Genomic DNA, 18224 nt, shown 5'->3' with positions numbered 1-18224 from the left:
AGGCAGAGATTAAGGCTCAAAAAATTCAGACAAAAGCCCAGGAGCTAAATCCAAAATAAGCCAGGGCTTGAGTTACCATCCAGGCCCTCTACCGGGAACTGATTCCCTGTAGAATGGGAGAAATTCCCCGAACCAGGCATCCCGCCTCACCCCTGCACTCTTAGCCAACCAGGTTCTTCACGAGGTTCTTCATCAGCCAGTTTCTGATCCGATGCTAAGTCCGCAGTCCTTCATTTCCTTTCTTCTTTTACACAAAACTTCAGCGAGATTTCCGGGCTTGGCAGGACTAGCCAGTCACCACAAGCAGACATTGGCTTCTAGTAAAAGACTATACAATTTGCTTTTCTACAGGCCCCTGATAAATACGTGTTGCGTGCACACGAGCCCCAGATGTGTCCTGTAGGAATAAAAGTTAGGGCAAATCTACTACCTGGAAAGTTTCCATCCTGGTTAGTTTCCCAAATCCTATTCAGCCCTGGAATCTTACAGGTTCCCCAGATGCATCGAGGAGACCCAAATGCACTGTGAGGAGACCCAGATGCACTGTGTAGCGAGAACGGCAGGTTCCCCGGATGCACTGTGAGGAGACCCGGATGCACTGTGTAGCCAGGACTGCAAGTTTCCAGGATGCACTGGGAGAGATCCCCATTTATCTGCTCAACCTCCTGACATGGGCTATCATTACCCTTTAGAAATAGTATGAGAGGCTGTAGTAAGTTCTAAACGTTATCAAAATATATCCAATAATTCCTGGCACTGAGATCCCAGTCACTTGGGATTCTTGCAATGGAAAGTTGATGCGTTTCTCCAGATGAATTCATGGGTCTCCTTAAAAGTTATAAATCTAAAATTCAGAGGGGGCAGCTCTCCAAATGAAACCCCTGCTCCCTAATATTAAGCCAATTCCCCAGAGAAACCTCAGCCTGCTACCTTCTTCACCACTGTGATCAGAACAACGTGAGGATATGTGGAGAATCTGAAGTATGGTTACTCTGCTGACATGGACCCGAAAACCACTGATTTTATATGGTCTAAATTTCTGTTGAGAGCGTCACAGCAAGCTGACAAACAGGTCAACAATTTTCCTCATTGGGATTAACCCTCCTAAGATCCTCCTTCCTACATGGAGGGCTGCATACTTTTGCAGGTAGTAATCAGATGTCACAAATTATGGGTCTGATTCAATCCAAATTATGCACAGAGCTGGGAGAGGGGAAAAAAGCTGCTTTTGATTCTTCTCAGCTCTTTGCAGATGCTCTAAATGCCAGGCCTGTTTACATCCCCAACTGACTCCTTTGGAGTTCCATAAGCCAGTTGGAGGGGAAGCAGGAAGAGAACCAAGGCATCCAGATAGCCGTTTCTATCCAAGCACAAATAAAAGCTCTAGCGTTAGGAAAACCCACTTTCCTGCCTCCTGTCTAGTAGAACACTGCTACATGCTGTGGGGCTGGCTGTAGGAACAGTCAAGAAAGAAGACCTGTGTTTGTTTCTGTTATTTTAAAAAACCGAATCAAGATTTTGATTTTCAAAAATAAATTCTGAACATTTAATTTGTTCTCCTGTTTCTGAAAGGCCCAGTCCTAAGAAGGAATGACTTGAAATATTGACCTTAAAATATTTATTGGCATTCACATCTCCAGCTTTCTCAGAGGGCTTTGGAGAGGGTTGTTTTTCTCATGTAGTTGGAGCACAGTTCTTTCTGGCTCATTCTGCAGATTCGAACTTCCAGCTTAGGTAAGCCAGGTACTCAGCAGCATCAACAACTGAATTCCTGAGCATCAAATTTAAGGGAAAATGGGCTGAAATGATTTGAGGGAGGCAAGGTATGTGCAAAAATATAAAAAGTCTTTTGTACCTAGAAGGGAATGGATACATACCCCCTTAAAAGTTCATAAAATTAAAAACTAGCCTTTACCAAACTCAAGAAAACCCTAGAGAATCAGGCCAGCACTTTTTCAAAAACGAGAAATAGAAGACTGCTTTATTATTCATAACCTGCTGTCTTACCAGTTCAAACCTAATTTGGTAACCCTGAGAGTCAACAATTTCTCTTGTAACTAAATAATCAGAATAAGTTGTCTTTGAATTGTTCTGAAAACTACCAATAATTTTTCCAGTAAAGAAAGAAAAATAAGTGCTTAACATATGTGTACTAGTTTCGATGGAGGCAAAGTGAAATAAACAGTAGATAAAAATAGAATAAAAAGAGGCACCAATAAGTCAAGGCAAAAACCTTTCCTTGGATTTAGAGAATGTTCCATTTGGAGAAATACCAAAATACTGGAGGAATTTCCAAGCAGAAATTTCAAAACCTATGTTCCTACCTACATACAGTGGTAGAAGCAAGCGTCTCGTACAAGGGGCCACAGGCAAACCTGCACACGCTCCATGTTGACTAAACCTTCCTTCACCATTTGTTCTCAACACAGAACCCAAATTCCACTAAAGCTATCAAGATCACTAATATCGTTCCCTTTTTCCCTACCATGGAGGAATTATTTTACAAATAAACTCACACATGTGCCAAATGGTGCTGTGGAATTGGAAACACTCTAAATGCTGGTAAATAAATCATTTGCCAACAGGATGGAATACTATGCAGCTATACAAACAGGCTGAGGAAACCCTCAGCCTCTGATGTGGAGTGATGGCAGAGATATATTCGAAGGTGGGGGGAAAAAAAAAGCAAAGTGCAGAAAAGTTTCTACAGTGGGCTACCATTTGTGCAAACAAAGGAGAGAATATTTTTAAGAGAGAAAGAAATACAATTGCTTGTTTATACAGGCTCTCTAGAAAGACAATCAAGTTACTGAGTGACTTGGGTGAGAGGAAACTTGTCCCTGTACACCCATTTCTATCTTTTGAATTATGTACAGAGTGAAGGGTTTACCCAGTCAAAAATAAATGTGATTTAAAAATCTGGGGACTTCCCTAGTAATCCAGTGGTTAAGATTTCATGCTCCCGATGCAGGGGGCAGAGGTTCGATTCCTGGTCGGGGAACAAAGATTCCACATGCCACGTGATGCAACCAAAAAATAAACAATTAAAAATTAAAATGCCATCTGACAAAGCATATATTTCACTTGAGTGTTCAGATGGACAAGAGGGCAATCCTTGGAATAAAAGATCGCTTCCCTTTTGAGGCTGAGCATTGGCCCCCATAATCCTGGAGTCCTCTTGCCTCTAAAAGCCTTCAGGGGGCCAGCACGGTCCAGAAGGAAGGCCCAGGGCTCGCCAGCGAATTTTTTATCAGTTCACTGGGGGCCGACTGGCCAAGGAGCCGGGCTGCCTGCTGAGACGCCTAAGCCGTGACAGCTGCATAAACTGGCGGTGCCCCAGCCTGACCTATTTCAGAGACAGGTCAGCCCAGTGCATGCGAGGATAAGAAAACAACCTTCCTTCTCTCCAGTGGCTGCATTGGCAAGCTGCTCCAGCGGGGGAACCATGGGGCAGGAGCTCTCCAGCCGCGCCCCTCATCCCAGTCTTACAAACCAGGCTACTTTCTTTTCACCCTCACATAGCACCTCAGTCACACAGAAGTCCCCAGCTTTGGGGACTAGACAGAGTACAACTGAATAGCGAGGTCACTGAAATGTATCGCCACCCCCTAGCTTAACAAATGCTATTTTGGAAAATTTCCTTAATATTTCTGAACTCAAATTTTAAAGGAGAGAGATTAAGAATCATGCAGAAAGCTTTAAGAATGCACACCATCTCACATGCAGAGCCATAAAGACATTTTAGAACAAGGAAGCAGGCTGAAGAAGGGACACGATGAGGAATTATACAAACACAAACAAAGGATTGTGCCAGGATTTCAGGAGTAAGAACGTATAGACGAGATCCATTTTCAAAATGCAATTTATTTGTCAGATTACTGGGGGGAGTGAGGGAAGACTTGTGCAAATACACAAAGAAAACAAAGTTTGATTTGGAAGAGTTTTCACCAACCAAGTTAGTCTAAGAGAGAAATAGAAAAAAGTAATTAAGAAATATCTTTGACATCCCAGCAAATGGTTTTTGAATTTTGTTATTTTTCATATCTATTAAATCAATACAGACTTTTCTATTAAAGAGTTTCTTATAAACTCAATTTTTTCTGACTCAGTGAAAGTGGATTTTGTGGTGTGCGTGAGTGTGTGCATGTATGTGTACTGGTCTTCATTGTTGCTCCTAAGCCTGAATTAAGCTTTTATCTGCCCTTGGGCAGAGCCCATCTGCCAGCAGACTAGTCACTTTCTGCAAGTTCAGAGTTTTTTTTCCCCTACAACATTTTGAGTTTTCCTATGAGCTAGGTATAACTTGCACCTTCTCGTTTCATTCTCATATCACTCTGGGAAATTGGTACAGTATAATATGCCCCCATCTTACCAGCTGTCAAAACTGAAGTTCAAGGGATCACACCCAAAATGTGCTTGGTCTCAATTTTAGAGCAAAATTAGTGATGTAAGACAGACTACTTTTACCTTGGGTGCTATGCTCTTAAAGGCAAGCAAAGACATGATAAAGGACTTTGGGGTATGTTTAAGTCAGACAAGAAACACTCAATTGTATTAGTGAACCTCAGTTAGGAAACCAGCCAAGTGGGGATTCAGAAAGAAGGAACCTGTTGCTTTTTTATATAATAAAATGAATTGGACCAATTAATTTTCTTTAGTTCAGGTTAAGCTCAACCATGGTAATTGGGAGACACACACCCTGTGGCCAAGATTTTCTTAATCATGATAATATATTTGAATACTGGAAGAATTTTTTAATATGTGTTTGAAAATAGACTCTATGGGTCTATAATTGTTTAAAAATAAGATTTTTTTTTCAAAAAAAGATAAACCCTATAAAAGAAACAAAAACTATGCTAATACCCCCAGACAATGCCTAAGTGCCTGTTGACTGGGTAAATTAATGCTTATATTAGGGCTTGCCAAAAAAAAAAAAAGATATAAGTATGGTGGCTGTACTTCTCCTTTATCTGTGTACTTGTAAAAATCATAAGCCAGGCTTTCTGTTAAAAATGTAAATTTGTACATGACCATGTAAGCGTTGACTGTGAAAGTATACAAAAAAAAATTCCATGTTGTAAGGTAACTTACACAAAGCCATTAACTTTCCTTTCTTAGCTATTCTATCCTAACATACTTATTGTTTCTATCTAATGACATAAGGCCAAGCACACTGAATTCTGCAGTTGTTTCCAGAAATATGCCTACCATCTGATTATAAAATCTTTTTAAATTTCCACTTAAGCCTCCTTAGCTGTACTATTTGAATTCCAATATGATCCTGAAAATTTTTAAGGCTGAAAGTCAGTGGTATTTCCTTTCCCCCAAACCTATGTTAGTCGGCCAAGAAGAGTCTCCCACTCTTGTCACAAAGCATTTTGATCAGCTATTTTAAAACAGATCTAATGGAATCAGATCCAGAATGAGTGGGAAATTGGTTCCCAAAATCAAAAGTTTATATTAATATACTATTGTAGATACAGTAAAGCTGGCCAAATAAAAGTACATAAGAATCAAGAAATCACTAAGTGAGTTGAAGGAGACAAACACGGCTGGTTTGCTATTGCCTGTCATGAGTTCCAATTTGTTTTACGGAGGAAGACTCGTTTCCCAGCCACAGCAGTAAAAACTCAGACTACCTACTTTGACCGAGTTGCTTCATCAGAGAGAAGGGGTTCTTTGTTGTTTGGGGTTTTTTTCTTTTTTAACTTAAAATCCTGCAGCTAAAATTTAAATGTTATGAACTTTGTTATATACAACATCTAAGGTAAAACTCTTCCTCAGGAGTTTTTTTCTAGGACAAATGTACACCAAATCAAATTCTAAATTTTACACCATTATCCTTTATTAAGATGCAATTACTTCTTTAAAGTGAAGTGGCCATTGCCGTGGCAGAAATTATGTCAGTCTCCTTGGTCTTTATCAGGAAGGAAGAAAAACTGACTTTGACAATAAAAATTCATAAAGCCTTTTATTACTCAACTGTCTTCAACAACTATTTTCCATGGTTTTCATAATTCCCTTTGACAATGGTGAAACTTCTAACTCATCTGTCTTAAATAAAGGTTTTATAATCCTAACGGGCATTTTGATAACTGCATGTTCCAGATACAAACTGGAAAGTATATTCTGTTCAGTTGAGGGCATAATTCCATCACAGACAATCTGAGAGGATGCTGTCTTAGAAAAGAGACAACCCCATTCCCGCAAAAGTTCAACACTACTGGAGTTCAGCATTTGGCCCAATACCACAACATAAAGCTGAAAGCTGAACTGTGCCACTTTCCACGCAAGACTGGGACGAATGGGGTGAGGAAACCTTTCCCAGCAGAGTAGAGAATGGTCCTCTGTCGCCACTTTGGTGTGCATCTTCCAAGAGAATAGCAACTTCTGAAATTCCCTTTCACTTTCTTCAATCACAATTCTCCAGCTAAGGCAGCCAGCACTTTTCTATTTCAACAATAACATAAAATATTTTTTCTAACCTTATTGAGATATAATTAACATAAGCCCACTGTCAAAGTCAGTAATTCTGCCTTGGTACTGAGGTCAGGCTCCACTCAGAGTATGACTCTGTGTCCCCCTGGCAGTATATGAACACATAGCCTGATATCCAAGACAGGACAGTCACTTTCACTCCACATGTATGTGAAACATGAAATACACATATACGTGAAAAATGTAGCAAAGAATTCTCTAGCATTGCATCTGGATCCAGGACAAGGCAGTCATAATCAATCTGCACTGACTCACATTTCCAGCTTAATCTATTTCAGGCAGTTGTCCCAATGCCCAATGATTGGGACTATTTCAAAGGACATTTGAGCACAGATAGATTATTAATTAATTGGGAATTATAACAGAAAATGTTAGAAAATACTCACTAATGATTCTGACTGTCAAGATTCATCTTGCTCAAGAGTGAATGACATAGTAAAATAAAATCAAATGAAATAAAAATAAGTCTCTAAGCACAATTATTTAGCAGAGAAATGAACAGAGAAAGGGCTTCAGAAAATCTCCCCCACAGGCAGATTCATGATGCTCAGTTGAATATTCAAAGCTGAATCTGGCATAAATTTCACAACCTCAGTTAGAGTGATTTGTTGGAATTTGCAAATTGAGCACAGAGATGGTATTTCCAAAAGAGCCTTTGCAGGAATTTTAGCTCTCATAATAAAAGAAAAATCTTTCCAAATATATTGAATTCTTAAACCAAAAAAAAAAAAAAAAAAGTCTAGCAGTTCATCGAAAAATCAACAGTCCAAAAAAGTCATAAAATTATTCAGGGAAATATTTTTCCTAGCATTCAACAGCAGTGCTGAGTATGAATTGGGAAGCTGTACTGTTACTTCAAATTCTGATGACTCTAGAAAGTGTAATCCACAGGACAAATAAACCTTTCTGTGTGTGTGTGCAACGGGGTATAGTTTACTGCCAGCATAATTCATAGTGACCGACTTATAAATAAACTCTAACGATGCACAAACTACACACACAAACACACACATATCTGCTCCTACATTGTAGGAGGTTTAAAAATATACATGGGACTCATCTAACCATCCATAAACAGAAAAATTGTGGAAACATATGTAGGGAAATGCAGTTAATCTAACTCTCAGTTTCCTGTGTATTTAATTATTCCCCACCTAGTTTTACATAAAACTCTGACATCTTGCCTTTGCATCATTCCAGCTTGGAAAGCAACTTCAGTAAAACTTCCATATTTAGAAATTTAGTGGACACTGGGATCTTAGCTTCCATGCCTCCCACCACCTCCAGGCCAAGGAAAATCTATTTGATGATAAATTCACCATCTTAGCTTAAGTTTTAAACAAGAAATCACCATAGGATAATTAAAAACACCCCATGAATCTCTTCTCTACAAACCTAGGACATGTAACTGGTTTCGGTTCCTATTTCTTAAAGAGAATTCGGTCAATCCTCCTTAGAGGTTTCAGAGGAAAAGGGGGATTTTCCAAGACAGATAAGTTGAAATGATCCCGCTTTGATCCCAGTGGTTAAGAATCCTTCACAATGGAAGATGGCCACTGAGAGGCCGCGATCCTGGCCTTTTAATGCGTAACAATGGTATCAACAAACAGCTACTTAATCAATATTTGGCCAGAGCTGCTGAAAACTTCCTTTTCAGATTTTAATTCCTTGTTGTAAAACAACCCCAGAGCAGCCAGTGAGATAAGGCATTAAACTGACTGCTTAATTGCCTTTTACTGTCTTGTTAGTTATATATGTACATTCTTAATGGTTCTTTAATCTTTATTTACCCGCATAAATAAATTACCTGGGGTGGGACCCCACCAAACAGAACCTCCTTTGCCCCCAAGCCTGGCGAAAGTCTCACCGTGTGTTTGTTGCTGTTGTTGAGGCTTTTAACATTTATTGACTATCTATGTACGTTAACATTTAACCTCGTGGTTACGAAGGATTTTTGTTGTTGTTCTCAAAATACAAAATACTCGTTAAAGTTGAACCTGAGTTCGGCGGCAACACTGCTATTCACCTGATGAATTTCCGCATATTCCACCCCTTGAACCCAGGCGCACTTGCTGGTTCCACCTCGCCGCGCGGATGGGTTTTATTGCACAGCCCTGGGGACTCCTAAATGACCCTTCAGTAATTATTACGCACTTGAAGCCCCAACGTCCCCGTTCCGGTGCTATCACCCAGCAAATCAAACTTCAAAATAAACATACAATTTCAAGCATTAATTAGAAAATCTGCATGTTTTCAATAAGGCTATAAAGTAAGCCGACAGCAGTCAACCAGACAAAACCAACCAGCGAAAAAGAAAGCTACAATCTGATCTTGGTTGCTTCCTTTCAAATCGGTCCAACGGGAAAATCGTTACCGTTACCTCTTCGAAAAGAACACAGCGTGCTGTTTCAATTTAACTCAAGTTCTGGTATTTCCCATAGATTTTTAAATGGGTGATATTTCTTTGTTGAGTATTTTAAGCGCTGCAGAAAACATGAAATTTACCCCCCAAAGACAAGAGACGACATTGGGGTCAAATTCGTGATTCTGACAAATGGAGACCGGGCTGTCCACTTTAATAAAGGTTCCGATGCCACAAACCTAAGATCTTATAGCTCATGATTTTAATCTGTGGGAAAGATTTTCCCCCTCCCCCCGCCCCGCCCCCGCCTGACCCCCGCCCTTTGCCTCGCGCCAAAAAGTCCTTCCCTGCTAACTGGTGGGGTGGTATAGAGGGGGAGAGACACGAAACTGCCTTCAGTTCCCCTCGATTTCAGTAGTGCTCCCGTTAATGATAAAATGTTCGTGATCCCACAGGAAACGAAATCGTTCCAGAACCTTTAAAATGTCAGTACGTGTTTAATTGTTTTATCGTATGCCCGGCTGAAAAGATGACGTCGTCTTCGTTACTTTTAGAAAAGCTCACAAGTTTGCAAACTTGAGCAAAGCTTTTGTCACTTTTACTTTCTCAAATCCAAAAAAACAAAAAAACAGTGCTTTTCATAAATGTCAAATTGAAAGGGATCGATATAAAAGAAGGGTAAGCTCCAACCGACTATGCTTGGGTCTCTTGGCTCAAACTTTGAAATTGTTGCAAACCTCCCACGCTAGCTGGTGATTCTTAAAAAGGGTTAGGGTCCTATGAAAGTGTATCTCCAGCCCCAATCAAAACATCAATTTGGCAATCTGGCCTCTTTCCCCCTGCACCCCCGAGCTGCCACTTCAAAGCTGCTGCAACAAGTCAGTAATTGTAACTTTGCATCTAAATATTTAAGCGAGAGTCTTGCAGTCGCGTGTCCATTTACAGTCCTCATCTGTCCTCTAATTCCATTACGGCACAAAGCAAAAATGTTTCCCAAAACTCACAAACAGGAAAAGCGTCACCCTGCCGCTGGTGGAGGAGGAGGAGAAGGCTGGGGGGAGGAGCTGATGAAGGAGCAGTTTCTATTGATTAGTCACCGCTTTTGTGTTAAGGGCTTTCTTTAAAATAAGAGGGGAAAAAAAAAATAGGGGGAGGTTGCAGAAATTTCACTAATGTGAGCCTCAGGCAAGGAAGGGGGAAAAAAGAGGAGAAGAAGGAGGGGGAGGCGGGCTGTGTCTAGATGAAAGTGAGAAGGACATAAAGGAGGCAATTGAGTCGGCTGCAGCCCGGCGAGCTAAGCTTCGAGCCGGCCAGAGCGCAGGGGAGGGGGCGGCGCGGCGCGGCGCTTTGGCTCAGGGCGCAAGAGTGGGGGCCGTGCCCATTGTGGCGGCGCCCGCGGGCCCGCTCCGCCGCGCCGGGGGAGGAACAGAGGCGCCCATTGAGTGGCCGCGGCGCGGGCCGTGCCCATAGCCCCCCGTTGCCGCGACCGGGGCTGGGTTTCTCCGGCTGCGCCCGGTCGGCTCTCGGTGCCGAGTGGGGAGGGGAAGGAAGGGGAGTGAAGAAGGTCCTGGGAAGGGTGGGGGATTCCTGGCCGCCCAACCCTCTCCTTCCACACTGGCAAAACAGCTGGAGGTGTAGATCCAAGGAGGGGTGCGCAGTCTGTTGCGTGCCAGGGCGCACGGGCCTGCGCGCACCGGGTCGGTCAGCCACGGTCGTCTTGGATGGGGCGAGGCACAAGGCAAAGTTGGGAAAGTGAATGGGGCCATCTAGAACGCGACCCTGGGGAGAAAAACGAGAGCTGTTCTGACCTCTTTCAGGGTGCCTCTCACCCTATGTCCTAGTCTCTGACAAGTAGAAAGATGCACCCGAGAAGAGCCAGTCAGCAACAGCCGGCAGGCCGAAAAGGAATCTGGAACCTTCAGAAAGCGCGCGCCGCCCTGCTCAGGACGCCCAAACGGCCTTCCTTAGGCCCGCCTGGGAGCTCAGACCCCTTTATCAACATTCATTCTATTTTCCAAGCCGGGAAGCCTGGGACTTTTGCTGCCCAAACGACCGGGAATCTTTTCTCTTTTTTTGAGATTTCTAAACTTCCCTTCCAACTCCACTCCACTCTGTCCTTTCTCTGGGCCCTCTTGCCCTCCAGGGCTCATCTGGAAAAGGAGCTAGAGGCGCTGAAGAGACTGACGCTGCCTCTTGCTTGACAACCCCAAATTAAATTAAACTTCAGCCTCCGAGTTGTGTGTATGTGTGTGTTTTCAACGGTTCAGCCCCGCTGGGGAGAATACTCTGCTTTTAAAAATGGTAGCAATTGCCCTTGAATGGCAGCAGCCCCAGCTAGACAGCCCGAAAGACTAGAAACATTTTGTAGGTGAAATGGCCACTTTTTCCACGGCTGGAGAGTCCATAAAACTTCCTGGCACAGCAGCTCTTGGGGCTCATTGAATAATTCATCCCTCATTGCAAGCCCATAATGTCTATTCTCAGCCCTTTGTGGGGCTGTTTTCTCTTCTTTTCTCCTTGAATTATAAAAAGGTTGCCTTCCTTTGTTCACATCAAGCTGCTGCGAGCGGGAGCTTTGTCTGGGCCGAGCTAAAGTGTGAGTTTCAATGGACTCTCCAGGCTTTGTCTCCCAAGTTCATCTCCAAGTGTAGATTGTGTAGAGAAGGCCTTCTTTGTAAAAGCTGGAAAAGTTGTACAAATGTTTGACCAGCTCATTTGGGGCGTTTTGTCTCCTGGGCCCTCGGTTGCCGGTGCGGCGAGGGAGCGATGGAGCTGCGGCGCAGGCGCCTCCAGCAACAAGTAGCAAAGCCTGGCCACCTCCACCCTCCTTCCCAAGCCTCCCTCTGGGTTCAGTGCCTACAGGGGCCCATTGGGTTTGGGGTTGGCTGGCTTCTCACCTTCTTCCCTCCCCAGCACCTCCAATACAGCATCTAGACCAGGACTAAAAGCCAGGCATCCTCTCAGAGACCAGGGCAGAAAGGCACCCCTTCAAAAAGAAGGGCTTACACTGAGTCTATGTGAGACCCCTGCTTCAAAGGAGGGAACCCACAGGGTATGTGTCTTCTTCACTCAACCTGCCTTGGGTTTTTATGTCTTGATTGCCTGTGTGTGCCAGAGCACCTAGGCATCGGTTTAGCCCTACAAACTGTGGTTTGGATTTGTAACATCTAAGTATGTGTCTCTTCGAGGTTGTGTACAGATTTCGTATTGATTTGTAAAGCTGTCGGCTCCGGAGGGCCAGTGGTCTGCGCTGGAGTTGAGCAATGAAAGTAAAAAAAGCGACCAGTTTCCCGAACCACAGTCCTACCTGGGACACCACTGGCGGAGGGCTCAGATCCAGTAAGTCGAAGTGGTTGACCGCTCCAAGCCCACCTGGAGAGCCGCCTGCCCTTCTAGGTCAACTCAAAAGTCCACTCAGCCTCAGAAGTCTCAGCCCCCAGCAAGGGAAGGCCATGCATGGGTGGGGACACCGGGCAACTCCTGACCCTTTGGGCCTTGGAAGAGGTGCAACCATCCCCCAGGCCAAAAGTGCTGAGAGGCAGAACTTCGGAGACTCTCCTTGTGCCAGGATCCCTTCCCAGTTCAACTCCCACGGGGTTGACTTTTTCCGTGCGGCTCTGAAGAAAACCCCAAGGCTACATGTAAGGCTCCACAGGGGAGGTTTTTCTCTTGAGGCTGACAGATTTGCCAAGGAGAAGACACCCCTGGGAAGAGAAAGTGCGCCCACATTGCGAACCCGAGAACCCAGAGCCCCTCGCTTGTAACCAAGATCTTAGGATTGTTTTTCTTCCCAGACACACACAGTTCAAACCCTACCGCACTTGAAAACCAATTTAAAACAAAGGAAAAACCACCGACGTACACATATACATTTATAAGGCAATCAGTGTGACGCAACTTTGAGAACCTACTGCCTTCAAGAGTTTTGAGTCTCTCTTCCTCTCCCCCGCCTACCCACCCCCTCAACCAAGGAAGCTCTTTGGAGACTCTGGGCCTTTCCTAAGGGCACAAAATGTTCCTTTAACCTCGGGAGGCTCAAAGACTGCCCCCCAGGCCCCAAACTGCTCAGATTCAGTCTTGCAAGCCTGCGGGCAAGAGGGTAGCCCCTCAGCCAGACCGCAATTTGTAGTTCTAGATTCCGAGGGACTGTGAGTGGTGCGGAACAAAGATTTATAAAACAGAAAAGAGAAAGAGAGAAAAGATTTTTGTATTCAATGAAAGTGCATCTCGGGTCTTTCTCTTCAATGCTCTTACCCGGGTGCAGTGGATACGAGTGAGGAGGGACCGTGACATGAGCCGGGGAGGCGCAGCCCGTAAGCCTCCAAGGTCAGAGCGCGGAGTCCGAGAGGCGCTGGCCCGCAGGGCGCCGCTCAGCGCGCCGCCGCTTACCTCGCTCGCTCAGGATGCCGTCGATGCTGTGTTTCGCTTTCTTCTCACTCTCCTCGGCCTCCTTCCTCTCTAGGTCGGCCTCCTCCTCTTCGCCTTTCCCGAATTTACTCCTCAGGATGCGGCTGATGGAACTCACTGGGGGCGGAAGGAAGAAGGGGGCGCAAACGACTGAGATTTGCAGGATCGTGCTGGAAGGGGCTCCCCAGCCCCTAATCGGAGTGGGGGTGAAGAAGGCCTGCCCTGCACAGTTTGCTTCTGCCCCCTCCTGCATCTTTGGGCATCCTTGTCCTTCTACACCCCGCCTCACCCTCCCACTCAACCTGCCCCCACCCCACCCCCATTGTATGATCGTCTTCTAGGATCTCGGAGACCGCAGCCTGGAGCTCACACCTCCGGGTTAGGGGCCGGGAACAGCCGTACCGGTCCTCTCTCCCCGGTAGGAAGCCTCCCTCCTGACTCCACAGACGGGTCTCTAGATCTCCAGTCTCAGAGAATTCTCCCGCCAGCCCACCCGGCACACCCCCACCCCAAGCTGAAGGCCTTGCGCCCCGCGGTTCGCGGTATGGCAGGAAGAAGGAGAGCGGCCCCATCCCCTGCAATTCGACTTTTTTCTTTTCTTTTGCGACCATAAAAGGTTTAAATTTCAACTGCAGAATCGTTTCCTATTGTAAAAATCAAAAGAAAATGCACTCTTCCCCGTTTATTTTTTCCAGATTCCAGTCTGGTAAACAAATCCATCCTCTGAAATATCTCGTTCTCGCAGGGGGGGAAAGGGAGTTTCCTTCTAATTAAAAACAAACCGTGCGCCCTCGCGCTTGCCCTGCTCTCGCCCCTATTCTTCCTTCGCCTCTCCCTGGCCGCCGGGGGCGCCGGATGGTCCCTGGGACTCTCCCGTAAAATAATCTCCCGGCCATTGCCGAAGCCTTCCCTCCCGTGCGCGCACGGAGAAGCCTCGGCTGGCGCGGCCCCATCTCCCTTCGGTTAGGGTTACCAAAACATTTGTTTCTCTTTAAAAGGGAACATCAATATTAATAAGCGCTTGGCCTCCGCCTCGCGTTTCCTGCCCTGCCCCTTCGACAGAAACCCTCTTTGGGGAGCCCTGAGCGGCGATCTCTCAACCCCAGGACAAGCAGCTGATCACTACCTCCATAAAACGGCTAGTTCGTAAATATTTCAGAGCCCCTGGAGGGACCGCCTCCCGATCATCCAGATCGATCACTGGGGGTGGTTATGGTTCAGATGGCCCGCCCGCGTAATAGCGACTGACGCCTAGCCTTTGGAAGACGCAGATGAGCCTGGTACCTGAGGGTACGGTGTTTCGATCACAGACCGCGTCCTTGAGTAATTTGTCTCGAATTTCCCAGCTGAACATGCCGGGGTTCTCTCTTTTGTATTCCTCTATTTTCTTCTCCACGTCAGGCGTTGTCACCTGCTTTAAGAGAACCGGCAGACCGGCGTTGGTACCCAGTTCTCTGGGCCGGATGTGGCGGCCTCACCGCCTCCGGGCCTGGCGGGATGCTCCTTCTTGCGCCCCGTGGCAAGTTTCCCCTGGTTAGCAAAAGGACCCCAACTCTCTGAGCAGTGTACTTTAGAAAAGGGCAGAGAGAAAACCATCCCAACCCTCTCCTCCCCAGATCAGCTCTCACAGTTGGGATAAAATAAGAGGTATGACCTCTTGGAAGGGGTGTACTTTCTGATCCGTGGGAATAAAGAAAGGCAACCCCTTATGCTGAATCAACACGAAAACGAAACTAAAAAAAGTAAGACTTGAAAGAGGAGCAGAAAAAATCAGGTTAGATCTGTAACTTGTGCCTTTTCAAAGGAACTCAAGGTTTTAGCTCAAGTGAAGAGCAAAATGAAACGCAAAAGTTGAGTGTCCATTAAAAATCAGAGTGGTAGCAAATATGATTAATCAGAAAGACAGGCTCTTTATTCCACCCCACCCCACCCCCCAAGAAAAAGAGTTTCCAGAGATTCTTAGAGAGGTTGCAAAGCGGGCTGGCATGCGAGGAAAGGCAGTTGTCTGGAAATTTTCAGTTTACCAGACCCCTCCTTTTGGTTTTGCCCTGTGGCAACCAGAAAATTATATTGGATTTTCCCCACATCCAGAAAAAAGGGCAGCTGTAGGCAATCCCCTCCCATTCAGCCATAGCCAGTGTGATTCTCTTTCCTTTTGTAAGGAGAACCAAAATAATTTGAGGATAGCACCAAACTGCCTTTTAAAAGCCAAGTCATCGGCTCATTACAAAGAAAGCAAATCACCCTAGCTTTTGATTCCTTGAAGACAATTTGGACTGGAGGCAATAGGTGAGAAGAGTTGGAAGTGAAACCATTCAAAAACCCAAAGTGGCTCCTTGGATTACATTTGGAATGGGCAATGTAGTCGCTGGGAGCTGGGGAGATACTTGGAGAAGAAACCAGCAACAGGTGAGCACGTACAGCTTGGACGCTTTGGGTGTCTGCCTATTAAAACAATTTGATGAGAATTTCAGGATTCTGAGGCATACAAAACAAAGGCTTTATCTCCTTTGCAAAAAGGCTAGAGTTTTTCCTTAGCATTTATCAAGGAGTACCAGCTCAAACAGCACCGTAGACCCTTCTCTTCACCACCACCACCCTCCCCAACACGCACACACATACACACACCTTCCCAGACTTGGAAAAAGACACCTCAGAAAGTCCCAGCTGGCAGTCCTTTCCTGCTGCCCACTCTGCCCTAACTTCAGACAGGAGGCCCCCAGGGCCAGGCCTGCGAGCTCACCTTGGGCTTGCTGCCACCAATGGCACCAGGGCGGATGGAGCCAGTCTCCTGATACCTGCATAGGATCTTAGAGACGCAGCCATGGGACACACGCAGCTGGCGGGAGATGACGCAGGGCCGGATGCCATGGTGGGCCATCTCCACGATCTTGTGGCGGATGTGGTTGGGTAGTGGCCTGCCGTTGATAAAAACACCTCCAAGCTGGTTGACCCGGCCCTGGCCGAGGGGAGTGGACACTGGGAACAGAAGCCAAGAAGAGAGACAAATGGAAGATCATTTGGGGAGAGAGGAGAGCCCCCCAAAAGATGAACCCCAACTTCACACTCTTCTGGCCAATCGGTATGTTACAGCCTTAGCACTGAAATTGCTCCATTCGGGCTCCCAACCGGAGACCCTTCTTTAACCACACTTGTTCAAACTATTAAGCAATTCAAGGGCACATAATCTTGTGTGAAAGGAGCAACCAGGGCAAAATAAACTCGCTATAGTGAACCTGTCTTCCCTTTGGACCCAAGAAAGGGGACAATTTGCAGGGGCAGGGGGTGGGGTGGGGAGACCTAGAGGCTGGTGAAAGAACAGCCTCCCTGCAGAGAGAGGCCTTCTGCGGCTGGCATTACACCCTGTCTAACTGGGGGGCCTTTCTTTCTAAGAAACTTGGAGGAGTTGACAACCCTTTGGGTTTTGGGCTAGGAGTACTGCAGCCAAAGGTCAAAGAGGGTACTGAAAGCAAGCCGCAGGTGTCATCGTGAGTCACCTGTTACACCTCGGGCCAGAGACAACAGTCCAGTCTGCTCACAGGCCCCTCGCCTCCGCTGGTGCTCTGATTATTATTAATAATACATCCTATTTCAGACTGAGGGCCAAGCCCAGGCACCGGCAGGGTCAGCAACCCGGCTGGGGCGACCGAACCTCGCAAACTGTCTAGAAAGTCCGAAAAATGATTTGCAAGGTCTCCTGCCTCCCTGGAGTCCAGAACCTTCACTCTAACTGAAAGACAGTCCCCCAAATGGATTGTGGAAACTTCCAGATGAAGCTGGAGATAAATGGGGCCCTAATTAAGGAATCAATAAATACTAAAAATTCCCCAGCACGATTCTGCACGGGTATGCGCCACCACAACTTCGCACCCCCTAAGAAAATCCTTCCAGAATTAACAAGAGTTTAGCGAATACAGGAACAGCCGGGGTAGTTTTGAGATGCCTTCGGGGGCACAAAGTGCTGAGAAGTTGCTTGCTGGTGCTCAAAAGCCGGTTGATTCCTGCCCCACCAAGGCATTTCCAAAACAACAGGGGAAAGCATACCCGCCCAGGAGCAGGCCTGGCCACCAAGCTCCGGCAGGAGTTACAGAGAAAAAGGACGCTTCGTTTACCCAGAGAAACTCGAGAGGGGACCTCGCCCAACTGTTCCCTCCTGATATGGGGGTACCCCGGGAATGCGCTCCTGGACGCGCCGAAGGAGCCCGTGGAGACCCCGGCTGGGTGGAGCAGCCTGGCCGCGGATCCACGATCTGGGCGGCGCTGAGGCCCTTTCTTACCTTCCAGCGGGAACCCGCTGCGCGGGTAGTTCTGTCCCGGGCCCGGCCGCATCATCCTGGGCACAGCTCCGGCCAGTGTGGTCATCCTGGGGGCAGCTTCGCTTGGAAATTATATCCAGGTGAAGGCGAAATAGATGAGACAGGCGCTGGTGACCCCAGGCAACTCCCCCGAGCGTGGAGAGTCCCTCCCCAAAAAGGCTGGAGAGAAAGGAGGGACCCGGGAAAGGGGAGCTGCTCGCTCTTAGTCCAAAGAGAGGCTCGAGGTGGAACCGGGGGAAGGGGGTGGGCAGGGAGGCCCCGGAGTCCAGGATCCCGAGCCCAGGGCGGAAAAGTTTGGTGCGAGTCTGGGCCGGCGGCCCCGCGGCTAGGAGCGCTGGGGAGGGGTCTCGGAGTTCGGCAACGAGCCGGGGAGGGGGGGTGGGGGCGGGAGCGTGGCCGGCCTGAGTCTCCTCCCGTCGTGACACCGAGTGCGGGGATCTGGGCTCGGGAGCATTTATTAGTTCTTTCACCCAAAGCTTGGTCAGGAGCCCTGAGCTGCGATTGGCCGACGGGGAGACCGTCCCGGGTGGCGGAGATACGCGCTGATTGGGCGACAGCGGCCACTTTCTCTTCCCATCCCCGGCGGTGCCCAAGCCTCGATCGGCCCAGAGAGGGACCCGCGCTGCGCCTCTAACCTGGGG

The 18224-nt window shown here is 46.8% G+C and overlaps 1 protein-coding gene across 4 annotated transcripts in view; it reads right to left on the bottom strand.

Annotated features, from left to right (window-relative positions):
• Nucleotides 1–18019, bottom strand: part of PAX3 (paired box 3) — a 101704-nt gene extending 83685 nt beyond the window's left edge. The window contains exons 1-4 of one of the 4 annotated variants that reach the window (XR_015151017.1): nt 17545–17807; nt 16011–16246; nt 14552–14681; nt 13250–13384 (exon numbers count right to left, since the gene is read on the bottom strand). Coding sequence is in view for 3 of the 4 variants with exons in the window: in XM_086366296.1 (XP_086222422.1) it covers nt 13250–13384; nt 14552–14681; nt 16011–16246; nt 17545–17629 (586 nt within the window). In the remaining variant the exon portion in view is untranslated. Of the gene's footprint in view, nt 1–13249; nt 13385–14551; nt 14682–16010; nt 16247–17544 lie in introns of all 4 variants that reach the window. The other 3 variants (XM_086366296.1, XM_086366321.1, XM_086366307.1) reach the window with 3 other exon arrangements.
• Between the last annotated feature and the right edge of the window lie 205 nt (nt 18020–18224).

The sequence above is a fragment of the Bos grunniens genome, chromosome 2, assembly GCF_055505025.1.
Source record: "Bos grunniens cultivar Pamir isolate PY7600 chromosome 2, Bosgru_T2T1.0, whole genome shotgun sequence".
Taxonomy (NCBI): Eukaryota; Metazoa; Chordata; class Mammalia; order Artiodactyla; family Bovidae; genus Bos; species Bos grunniens.
The sequence above is the reverse complement of the archived record's forward strand: the minus strand, read 5'-3'. Positions and strand labels throughout refer to the sequence as shown.